Genomic DNA, 12,515 nt, shown 5'->3' on the forward strand with positions numbered 1-12,515 from the left:
TGTAGGACTAATCCCCAGACCTGAAAGACCAAAGAGACATTTCATCTGCATTCAGAGGTGTGTTTTGTAAAAAGTCAATTGTCAAGCATACATAGTCACTTGTGAACAGTTGAAAAAATGACACTAAGAGCTTAACAATCTTCTAAGTGGACATTAAGCTTAGAGGCATTCCTCATCAGAAGCAATTCCTAATGTTACTCAGACACACATAAGATATGCAGTGTAATCAATGCATGCAATCATGCAATAAATTGTTCAAACCATTACTTTTCTAAGGGAAAAGGGGAATTGCCATTTGGCTAAAAATTATTTTAAAGAAATGCCCATTATTACATCCTATTTCTGGTTCTTTTCTACTTCTACAGAATAGGAAAAAAAAGATGCTTCTGAAGCATTGGGAGAGCCTTTTGTTTTCTGCTTTCTGTGATTGTAGCAAGCTCTGCTTTACTCAGCTGAGCTTGGAAATATCTGCAGTACAAATACAGGAGACCTCAGCTTCCCTGATGACAGCTTTTGCCTAATCTCAGTTGCAAGTTACAAGTCAGGGAAGCAAAACCGAGACTTGGAAAAAGAGGTTCCCCTTGACTGCAGCTGCTGGAGCTGGACATTTTAACCCCGGCTGAGAACTAATCAGCTCTCTATCTTCAGAATGTTATTTGCCCAGTATAAATGACATAAACCAAGATCATCATCTTAGTTTATTTTTCTAGAGTCCTTAGCATGCTACATTAACCTGACAATGCTTAATCTGGTGTTCATTTCACAATACACTTCATGCAATTCACAGCTGTAATTGGTTTTACACTGACATTACACATTTCGACCTAGCCATGGGAAAAGAATAACTCTTAATAATATTTCTCTGAAAAGTGTCCAAGCTCAAACGGCACAGAAGCAGCTCATGTTAGTTGCATGTGTGTATTTCCTTCTTCTGCCTTTTCTTTCACTGCAAGGATGATCACTGGCATAAGACTATAAGGTCCTTGTTTTAGTCCATTTGCAATTGAAATATGCTTGCTTGATTTCTTATGTCCTGAGGAGTTCTCAATTATAAAACAGCATTCAAGTATTCTAGTTTAACATCCCCATTTTTCTGAGTTAAGAAACAAAGTAGACCTTGGGCTTCTGTTTCCATTATGAGTCTTCTAGAGTCCCATAACTGGTAGCCATAAAGTCTTCCTTTGCAACACACACTCAGCACTAAAGCCAGAGTATTGCTATTTGGCATTATCCAGTGAAGTGCAAGAAATTAAATAAGTTATGTCTTTATTGCTATAGTACAATACCAAGCAACTTTTTAATACAATTGCAAGAGTTTTGTAGAGCACATGTCCCTCCTCTTAGGGGCCAGTAGTTCAGCTGCACTGTGAGTATCGCTTAGCTGTCACATGTCAAACGTCAGTCTAAGAAGATGTGTTGAGTATTCTTGAGTCTGAAGAATCAGACCTGTCCTCATATTCATCTTCTGTGTAAATTGGTTGCTTAGACACAATTGGGCATCCATCATCAGGAATTGAAATCCTAGGATCTTCTGACGAGCGGGAAGGAAGGACAGGCGAGCTTCGGAAAACAGTGGCTGAGTTGCCAGAGAAAGGACTGACATACTGGGATCGCAGCTGGTACTGCTGCTGCAATGTCATGGTGTTCCACAGGGTGACATCGTTGGGCAGGAATGGGCTGGACTGGTTTCTTGCCAAAGTGTTCCTCAGCATCAGCGGGTAGCGTGGTGGCTGAGGGAAGGGGTGCTGCAAAGGTACGGCTAGAGGATTTGGCACAACATTACTGGAATCAGCAGAGAACCTCAGAGTGTCAGGAACCCTAAATGCCGAGCCGACAGACCACTTGGAAGATGAAATAGGATAAGAACTCAGTGTGTGTTCAAAAATATGGCCATTGGAAGGCAAAACAAGACCATCTGATTCTGCAGAAGTTCTCTCTCCACTGGCCACTGAAGACCGGCTGGACAGGAGAACCTCTACAGCACTCACCAGGTCACCACCACACCCCTTCAGGATCAACTCTAGCACAGCTGGCTTTTGGTTAGGGAAAATCTTTTTCAAGACTTCAAGTGGGGGTCTGTTTGCTTTCAAACTGAATGGTAAAGAAACTGTCCCAGAAGGACCTTCTATCAGGAGGTGGTTCTGCTCTGGGTGGTACTTGGGGCTGTCTGGACGGTTCTCTGTGCTCCCACCATTTTTCTGAACTGCAAAACCAACCTCATCCACTGAAACAATTTCAGGGCTTTCAGGGTTGAAACAACTTTTGGCTTTAGTCATGTCTGGGGAACTCCTTTGGTCTGTGTCTTTGTCACTGTAGGTCTCGGCATTGTCTGCTCCACTTGCATCACCCAGCCGCTCCTCATTCACGTCTGCAAAGAGAAGTCAGAGAAGTTAACAGAAAACTGAGGCCAAAAGCTTTTACAGAGATTTGAGGATGCTGTCTTCTTAAACTGAACAGACCAGGACTCTAAGGGGGAAAAAGTGCTTTTTTTCTCAGAGATCCTGCAAAAATTAAGGTATCTTTGCAACATGTCATGAGAATAAATCTGGAAAATGATAATGTGATCTGATCTAGACATACTCTGTCTCATTCTCCCATGTGCAAGCAAAGAATGTGATAATTTTTCTGCTGCATCAAAAGTGCTAAATCTATCCTTTCTCACTGGTTCTAAGGCAGTAACACACCACCCAACTGCAAGATTTCTCAGAGGAACTTCAGCACTTTCACATCATAATTCCTCACTAGTACCATCTCATTGTCTGTGAGCTGAAGAGGGCACTTAGGAAATGAAAATTCCCCTGCAGCTCCAACAGCATTGACAGAACCACTCCATTATGACTACAGTCTAAAGGTTTAAAAAGTCTTCAAATAAATAAATAAATGTATTCCAGTTCTGAAGAAACTGGTCTCTCCCACAGAAATCAGTTCCTCCCACAGCAAGAATTGCAATTTCTAAACCGTTAAGTATGTCTGATGCCTTGTCCCATCCAAGCAGATATTCTAGAAAATTCTGGCTTGGAGAAGACATCTGGAAGGCATTTGATTCAACATCCTCTTCAAACTGGGAGCAGCCTTAGACAAAGAGCAGGTTGCTCATGTGGCTGCTTAGCTGAGTTTTAAATAATTCCAAGGAGGAGGAATTATTCCTCACAACCTCTCTTAACAATTGTTCCAGGTATCTTGCTTTCTGTGTACTAAACTAAGAAGGATGAGAGCTGAGTATGGAGCTAAAAACAAGCCCATTGACCATGCTGTCTCCAGATGGACACTCAAAACTCTTTGGTAATGCCTCACCAGAGTATGGAACCCTTTGAAATAAGACTGCTTGTCAGCAAGCAGAAGGGAAGGATGCTTGCTTATGCAAAAGAGGATCAAGGTATTTGCTTGAGATTTTACATTGTCATTTCCCAAGAACATAGTTCTGCTGGCTTTCCTCATTGAGCACAATGTTTACATTCTTGGGAAGCATCAATACATGGGGAGAGGATTGTTGTCTAAGCTGTGGCTGACAGTCTACTTTAACCACACAGGGAAGTGCTTTTGAATGCACAAATGAGGACTATCCACAAAAAACAATACAGCTATTTTTCCAAGCCCCTGACAAATACCCCAACTAGATAAAGTTACTGTAAGAAGCAAGCAAAGGTTCCTAAAATGTTCTGATGATCCCACCTGCCCAACTGAGATGGAACCAGTTAGAGGTGTGCAAGCACCTGAGCCTCACTGCTCACCATCTCTGACATTCCTCTCACTGCAGGAGCAGGCAGGGCATCTTCTCATCAGTTAGTGGGCTAAGTTTAACATTTAACAGATCAGCATGAAAAAAAGACTATTAATGGAATTTATCCAATAGAGAGAAAGAAGTCAGGGTCTGAACCAGCCTAAGCTGAGCAAGAAGCCACTATGCTCACCACAGTGGGAGCTATAAATAAAGAAGAGATCCTGGCAGAGCACAGCCTGACAGTGTGTGAGCATGGCAAAGGAAGATTCTCTTCATGAGGATGGCTGTACCTGGCAGAAACGATGGGCCATCCTAAGAGATTTAGGATGCTGCTAATTTGAGCTGTGGAAGATAAGTGTGTAGCCGAGGAGTACAGATGCTCTTACAAAAACCTCACTCCTTTCAGCAGGATAACCCATTTTGGGAACTGTTTTTTACACTGGTTATGCTGCCTGTTGAGTGCAAACAGGGAAGCAGTAACTCTGCATGTTCTATATTAGTGAGGAGGCCATGTACATTTCCTCTTTCTCATATGTTCAGCGCATCAATCAGCATTAGCAGCCAAAGCAGAATGCAGGAATTGCTTGCCGATAGCAAACTGGCACGTGCATCCTTCTGAGGAGGTGCTAAGATACTGGCATAGCTCATCCTTTATTGAGAAAATAGTGTGAGACTCACACTACCTTTCCCTTCTAATCCCTTCACTATGCATTTATTTACAAGTCTTGGTGAATATTTATATGTTCAAGGCTTAGTGGACAGTCTGAGGACATTAAAATACCTTGTCCCTATCTTGACAGAGTTAGAGAGGCTGTTTAAGGAAGATGATAGCCCTAATTTTCACATAAATAAATTGCACTGTGGTGACTAATATTACCAAATGGACTGAAAGCAAGGAGAACATATTTCAGAATTACCTCATGCTCACGTTTACAGTGTATCTTTACGGCATGAGAGCAAGTACTGCTGTGGAGAAAATATATGTTTATTTAAAAAAAACAACCAACAAAAAAACATCCTCAGATCAGGTGAGATATCTCAAATATATTCCCCGATCCTTACAAAATGTTATTTTCAGGATATTTCAGATTAATTTTCTGTACCCTTAAACATATCCTTGTGAGGCTTGCCTAAAAAATTTTCATCAAATTCTGAAAACTCATCCCACTGAATTTTGCCTCTTTACCATCAGTAGACCACGCAGATGCTGGCTCTGAGCTTTAGCACAGGGGCAGTCTCCTCATACAGCTCAGGTCACAGCGGCGCATCTCACTGGGCTGTTTTACTCCCGGGGACAGACCCGGAAAACGAGATTTCGTTGATTTTAAATCAAAGTGGTGCTATTAACACACAGGGGATTACCCTGTGCTGGCTACCACTGAGCGTGGAGGCTGCTGTGTTTCCCCGTCTGTCTTTTCGAGAGCATTTCTGGCTGCCGGTGTCAGTCAGGCAGCTCCATGCCCGGGCTGGGCAGTGCGCGGGTGTCACCCGGGGCCCGAGGCTGTCGCACGGCCGCTCACCGGGCGGCCCTGGGGCTTCCCTCGCTGTAGGCTGTGCATTAACTGCTTTAAACACCCCCTTCCCGCTACGCTGAAGGCTCGGGGAGGATCAGGCGTACTCCGGGGACTGTCCCCAACCCTTCATGGGAACCACCACCACCGGGATTTTCGTTTGTTTAAAACTGGCACAAAAATAGTCATCGTCAAATAAACAAAAAATTGTGAAGATGCAAAATAGTCAGCGTCAAATAAACAAAAAATTGTGAAGATACATTGTAAATATCCCTATGTGAACACTGAATTTTAGGAATATTATATGCATGTGTTAATTACAAATGCTTGTATTTTCAGGTATAAAAATAATTTTGTATTTAGAACATACAACCTACTGATTCTCTACCAAAGCTTTTTTCCTTTTCATAATTCATAACTTTTACATGAGAATATCCTCGGTTTCAAGAAAGAAATCTCGTCCTCAGATATTTTTTACGTTTTGGGGGTTTGGTTGTTATATTTTGTCCTGTGTGAGCTCTGAGGATTTTTGCTGTATTTCTGGTGGCGGTGTTTGTTTGGTTTGCTTTTTTTTTGGGGGGGGGGGGGGGGCAGGGGGGAGGGGCAGCAGTGTTTGTTTTGTCTTTCTGTTGGTTTTTGGTTTTGGGAGGGTTGTTTCTTTGTGTGGCTCTGGGGTTGGATTTTTATGTTTTGTTTTTTAGGGGGAGGTTATTTTGTTGTGCGTGTGTGTGTGTGCGTGTGTGTGTGTGTGTTTTGAGGCTTTTTTCCCCCCAACACCTTCTATTTCAAATTTCCTGCATTTAAGTATCCAGTTTGTGATTCCTGGGAAAACTAAGGAAACTATTTTCCTACTGATATAAAAGATGGGGAGTATTCATCAAATAATACACATGCAGGGAGAGATACCAGCCCGGATCAGAGATGCAGGGCAAATACAGATACGCATGAAACAGAACTGGGAGAACCGTACATGCATTTACAGTAAAATACAATATAAATTCAGCACAATATTTACCTCAATTCTTCTTGACTATCTATACATTAATAATCATGGGTCAAAGGTAAAGGGGCCAAATACAAGTAAAATAGATGAGAGGGAAAAGCTGTTTAAGTTAATTACTTGTCTGGAAAACTTGTTCTAATATTTTGGAACCAAATTTGCTTCTTCGATATCCCACTGCTGAGTCCCTGTTAAAACAGCTTGTTCTTCGATTTTTAGGGCAGTTCTTTTCTTAACAGATTTTCTTGTATCTTGAAAGTCATATTATTAGGACAGGGTGATACAGAACTAGCGTAACTGCACATAAAGCTAAGGCTATGTTTTTGGTGGGGGCTTTTTTGTTTTCTTTGGGTTTGTTTTTTTTACTCTTGCTGTCTGTTTGGAAAGTGGGGTGCTTGTTAGCTTGATTTTGTTGTTGGGGCTTTGTTTAGGCTTTGGTTTTAATTACTTTCACTTCAGACTTTCTTCCCTATATTTGAAGATCTAAATACTATGTAGGAGACTAATCGCTGTTCTCAAATTAACACAGAGACAGATGCACTGCATTTAGAAGCTGACTCTGAAAGTATCAGGCAATGAATATGGCATTATATTTACAAGTCTTGGTAACTACTACTAAGACAAATATAACATGCACTCCTGTGGGCAAGGAAAGTTCATGTGCACGGTATCAGAAGGAGGAATCATTTCAGGTTAGCAGAGGCAGATGTAACAAGGGTAATTTCAGAACTTCACAACTGTCCCACTGAAATGGCCGATTGTAGCAGGAACAGAAGCTGACGGATCTGATTTTACCATATATCAGGAAATATCCCTTCAGCAGTGAAAAAACTTTTCACGAGAATAACGTCCTCGGGGAGGAAGGGGTTGTGTGTGTGTTTTAGAAACCGGGTGGACAGGAGGTTTTTCCTCTGTTTTTACGATTTTAATACAGTTAATGGAAAGAGAGGAAAGAGAAAAGCCTGCCTCTCAGAGAACACAGGATAATTGGGAATAAGCAAGTCATGTGGTTAAACAGTGTCTGGTGGAAGGTGGCAGCAGGAACCTCTAAGGAGACCGTCTTCCACTTTGCTCTCATGCATTCTCATGTTCATAAAAAGTGGGGGGAAAAAAACCGTCTGTGACAATCAGGGACCGGGGACATGCAGGTGAGGTCTGAGTGACCAGAAAGGCTCCCCGGTGGTCCCCGGGGTGCCCTGGTCCCCCCAGCCCGGCCTCACTGCGGGTGGGGATGGAGGCAGGCGCAGCGCCGATGGCCTCGATTTATGGAGATCTCCGTTATGTCCTGTAGTTTGTTTGTTTGTTTTTTCGTTCCGTAAAGCTATTATCAAAAAGTGCTGACTGGCTGGCAAGGAAGGATTTCTCATCAATACACTTTGATTGTATTTTGCAAACAAAATGCCTGTTGCTTGGTAACATTTCACTTGAGCCTGACCTTCCCCAAAAGTTATTGCTATCAGATTCGATTTACACTCTCCTCCCGTGATTACTGTAATCTTTTAAACCGGGAAGTTCATACATCAGGGTGAAGGAAAGTTGAGCGTGCAAGTTAATATCGCTCCTATCCGGCAGATTTATATCGTGCTGGCGGATGGGAACTTTCATTTTCTCGAAGAAGCAAGGCGGGTTTTCCCCCTCCTCTCCCCACCACCTCGGCCTTATGCCCCGCTACCTCCGCGCAGGGAGGGGGCCCCGGCCAGGCGCCGCCGCCTGTGCGGAGAGCGTCCGCGCCGGCGGGAGGCTAGGACCAGTGGGAAATTTGGGGAGAGACCCCCATGCCCGGCCCTGGGCCGATATGTGGGGGAGGGGGCTGCCGGAGGGCAGGCAGGTGGTACCAAGGGCCGGAAAATGGGAAGCGGGTCCCAAACCACCGGCATCCTCGCCAGAGCGTCGGACTCAGCCGTACCGCCGCCTCGGGCCCGGTGTGCGTCCGCTGCGGTGCTGGAGGAGCAGAGCCCCATGCTGGGGCCCTGGTGGACGCCTCCGTGTCCGGACTGGTCCCACAGCGCACACGGGCCCGCGCGGCGGCAGCACCGGGCTCGCCACTCTCGTCCCGGAGCACCGCGTAAAATTTTGTCACAACTTGTCAGCGGAGCGCCCTGGGCTGGCAGCGGCCTGCCTGCCGAACATCCCTATCGTGAAAGACTGTCAGCTCCCGCTCAGACAACGGACGGAACGCGACTGCGGCTCCGGAGTGTTAGTTTTGCCTCCGGAAAGGTGCATTACCGACAGGTCGCGCTCACAAGGTGCCCATTGCAGGCGGCACATTCGGCACCCCCGACCTCTCTCTCACAAGACGCCCCGGACGCGACCCGCAGGGACAGGCCTGCGCAGGAGGGCGGGGTTGCCCCGCTCATCCCCTGCCAACACTCCCCTTTCCCCGGTCGTCATAGCTTCGCAGAAGCCTCCCTGCTCCTGGCGCCGCTTTTGGTCCGAGGCTCTCCGTGCAGGTCTTGTCCCGGACGAGGTCCCGCAGCCCCATGCCCGGGGTGCGGGGAGCCGGACAGCGACTCCGGGAGAGAGACCGGGAGAAGCAGAAAGACATGCTGCTGTGATCCACGCGGGATGCGGCCCCTTCCCGGCGGACCTGAGGAACGGGCCCAGAAGCAGCACGTCGGGGAGCCGGTCGGCAGCCGCGACCTTTGCGGGTTCCCTCTACTTGTCTCGGTGGACGCGATTCTGGCTGAGGAGTGGGCCGGTCACTTTGCGGCTCCATGCTTTTAAAGAGCGATAAAGTGTACCCGACGGAATTCCTCTCCGTTCCCTTCCCATGGAGCCCGTTGGGTGAAAGGGAAAGCTTTTTACTCGTTCCGGCCCCGTCCCCCAGAACCGACAGCCGGGATCCCAGCCCTCCCTTTCCCTCCTGCCCCGGTACCGCCGTGCCCGGCCCGGCCTCACCTGCCTTGGGGAGCGGCCCCGGGAGCGCGGGGGGCGGCTCGGCGGCCCAGCGAAGGGCGGCGGCGGCGGCCAGCTCGGCGGGGGTCCGCGGCGGCGCGGCGCAGGGCGACGGCCCCGGCGGCGGCGTGGGGGGCTCGGTGCTGCCCGGCGGCCCGGGGAGGGAGCGCAGGGAGTCCGGGAGGAGGCTCTCCAGGCTTTCGTTGGCCTGCTGCCGGCGGAGCGCCACCTGCGCGGCCATCACCCGCTGCCTCTCGATGATGAGGATGCACTTCTCGCAGGTGCAGTCCTTGAAGCGGCAATAGCGCTTGTGGCCCTTCAGCCAGGACAGCACGCCGTGGTTGCGGCACCGGGCGCACTTCGGCGTCCGCTGCAGCGGAGCCCGCGGTGGCTGCGACACCGGGCCGCCCATGTAGAGGTACGGGGAGCCATAGCCGTTCATGCCCGCGGGAGGAGCCCGGCCGGCTCCGGGGTGGAGAAGGCCTCAGCGAGGGCGGGCGGAGGCCGGGGCTATGGAGGCGGGCGGCTCTGCCCGCGGGCTCTGCGGGGGGCGCGGCTCAACCCCAGGCCGGCGGGGAGAGGCACCGCCCGCCGCGGTGGCACCGGCGGGCAGAGCGCGGCCGCCGGCCGGAGCGACACTGCCGCTGCCCGCGCCGCCCCGCTGAGCCCAGAGCCCCTCAGACCGCCCCCGCCCCCCGCCCGCCCCCCCGCCAGCCTCCTTCCCCGGCGCCGACTGGGGAATGGAGGGAGAGAAAGATAGAGGAAGAGAGGGAGAGAGGGAGGGAGGGAGGAAGGGAGGGAAGCGGCGGCGGGGGGGATCTCTGCCCCGCCGTCGGGGCGGCGGCGATGCCCGTGCCGTGCAGAAGGGGTTCGTCCCTGAGCGGACCGGATCCCCGGCTGCTGCCACCCACGCCCTGCCCCCTCACGGCTCACGCCCCACGCCCCGAAGGCACCCGGGGCTGAGAGATGAGCGGGCTCTAGGAGGTTTCTCCGGGCTCTGTGTCGGCCCCGCCTCGAAAGCCCGCTGGGTTCGGCGGCACGGTGTATGGCTGCTGCCGCCTGTGGCCCGGCGGCGAGAGGGAGTGGCGGGGGGTCGAGATCAAAGTTCTGCCAAAGTTTTGCCAAAGTTTTGCAGCCGCAAAGAGGTGCTCGGAGCAGGAGCTGTCCGGGACCAGGAGCTGCCCACAACAGCTGGGCGGAATCGGGGTGCGGCCGCGTCCCCGCGGGATCGCGCCGCAGAGCTGGAGAGCCGCCGTAGGCACCTGCCCCCGTGGGCTCCGCTGCCTCTCCTGCATCCCGCGGCAAGACAGCTACCCAAACCAAGCGGTGACTATAGAAAGGAATGATAAATTCACGGCAAGTCAGGTTGCTTGAAACCTAAACGATGATGTCTGATACGGCAGACTTGTAGTGTTCTGCATTTCCGTACGCGGAGGGGTTTCTCGCTGAAACACGGGTATTTCCCTCAAGCGAGGACCTTGAATCAAAATTTAATATATTGGGGGAAAAAAACAAAAAAGTTATATGCATTTTGGCTGGGGAGAAACAAATTACAAGCGTTCATCTGCCCGCGGCGTAGCGTCCGCGGGCGGGCAGGGGCTGCTGCTTGGACCTGGACCCATTTCGTTGCCTCAAGACCTCCCCTGCTCTTCCCAGGCATCTTTCCACCATAACCGCTACACGAAATAAAGGTTTTAGCGAGGCTACGTAATAACGAAATCAGATTTAAAACTCGGGAAGTATTTCGCTGGAGAGAATAAAAGGCACAGTGTATGCTACGAAAGTATTTGCGTGGTATTTAATTACTAGGCTCTTTCCTCGTTACTTTTTTAGTTCTAGAGGAAAAGTGATTCCGCCTGATCTTTCTCCCCCGGGCTGTGCGCGGGATGTGAGAAGGATGAGCACTCCACCTGTAAATCGCACCGAGCCAGGGAAGTGAATCGGATCAGATAAGGGGAACAGCGCATTTTCTGTCAGTGCTAGTAGAACATAATTTTTTTTGCTGCCGGAGTGCATGCACTGAACCCTGCAGCTCGCAACTGGCCTCCCCCGCGGGGCCTCTCGCACACTCGGGAGTCCCCATCGAGGGGAGAAAAAGAAAGAAGCGGACCACCCATTCAACTATCACAAAATTACGTAAGATGATGAGCACCCACCCTTGGAAATCCGTTTCCTCTAAACGAAGAAACGGAGTGCAGCTGTCTGCGGCGGTGGGGATCATGGTGGAAAAATCTACTTCCCCTCTAGCTGGAGAGGGTCCTGCGGGGCGCCTCCGCCACCGCAGCCGGCCGGGCGCTGCCAGATGCCGAGCCGAGGTGCCCAGCGCGGCGGTAGGTTGGCGGAGGACCGGGGGCCCCTCTCTCGCTTGGCTGCACATCGGGCGTTTAGGCTGAAATACCCGTTTGATATAATACTGTAATCCTTTTCTCATATTTGATGGGAATGGTTTCCATGTCCTAGTATTTGACAACATCTACCCATAGGGCCAGATTCGTATTTGTGTTAGCAAAACGTCCCCTGCCTGAAAGTCCATTGTAACCCAACACCTGACAACCCCGGTTCCCATTTCTGCTGGCCGAAAAGGTTTATTCAAGCACATAATGGGATCCCAGCAGAAAGCTTTTCAGACGAAGTGGCGATGGTAAACTGCGCCACATGAACTCCGTTTCCAGGGCTATTAAGCTTTTAATTGCAAAATAGCAGAGGAAATTTCAAGGTGACAATGAGGTGTTAGCATTTAGCGCCCAGAATAATAGACCGAAAGAGAATGAATGTGCGAAACATATGCTGCAAATAACATTTAGCGGAAAAGACCGGCTCAGCCAAAGGGCCAAAGAACCCCTGCCGACCGGGCAGGACGGGAGACGGGCTGGAAACCGGCCCGAATCCGCTGGCATTTCGCGACTTTTCGATATAGGGCCATCCCGAAGACTCGGCGCTGCTGCCCAGCCGCTGGAACCCGCCGTGAGCTGCATCCCTGCCGCGGGGTCTGCTGCCCCGGGAGCCCCGCCGTTCCCCACGGGCGGAGAGGGGGTCGGGCCCGAGGGAGTGCTCGGCAGTGCTGGCACTGCTGGAAAATAAGCTTTTGGGAGGGGGCGTTCGCGGGATGCTGGTGGCCACTTGAGCGAGTGCGAACGGCAGGATTAGTTCGCCTCGCCCGAACTGCTTTAAGGCATTACTTAAAGGGAGAAGACGGGAATAAATTAGGCATGATTTCCCGATCGGAGAGCGACTCTGGGTGTCTCTGACCGTCTGTGAGGGCACACGGTAAGGAGGTAGAGGAGCAAAATGCCAGCTCTGCTGGGCTGCGTGATGGGACGTCACGCTAGAGCGGGGCGAAACTTTAATGGAAGACTTCGAGGGAAATGTGAATTCCGCATAGGGTCAA

At 50.1% G+C, this 12,515-nt stretch overlaps 1 protein-coding gene across 1 annotated transcript; it reads right to left on the minus strand.

The window, feature by feature from the left end:
• Nucleotides 1–333: 333 nt before the first annotated feature.
• DMRT3 (doublesex and mab-3 related transcription factor 3) lies at nt 334–9,878 on the minus strand. The gene is made up of 2 exons (XM_054652676.2): nt 9,131–9,878; nt 334–2,368 (listed from the first exon to the last, which is right to left on the minus strand). Exons 1-2 carry the CDS (start codon nt 9,567–9,569, stop codon nt 1,404–1,406), a joined length of 1,404 nt encoding a protein of 467 aa, XP_054508651.1. The 5' UTR covers nt 9,570–9,878; the 3' UTR covers nt 334–1,403.
• Between the last annotated feature and the right edge of the window lie 2,637 nt (nt 9,879–12,515).

The sequence above is a fragment of the Agelaius phoeniceus genome, chromosome Z (assembly GCF_051311805.1).
Source record: "Agelaius phoeniceus isolate bAgePho1 chromosome Z, bAgePho1.hap1, whole genome shotgun sequence".
Classification (NCBI taxonomy): Eukaryota; Metazoa; Chordata; class Aves; order Passeriformes; family Icteridae; genus Agelaius; species Agelaius phoeniceus.

What these genes read in the sequence shown, in the direction of transcription:
- DMRT3 (XM_054652676.2), bottom strand. Translation starts at nt 9,569, where the DNA reads ATGAACGGCTATGGCTCCCCGTACCTCTACATGGGCGGCCCGGTGTCG. An exon ending in GGGGCCGCTCCCCAAGGCAG is followed by an intron (nt 2,369 to 9,130) that starts GTGAGGCCGGGC and finishes TTCTCTTTGCAG; the next exon opens with ACGTGAATGAGGAGCGGCTG.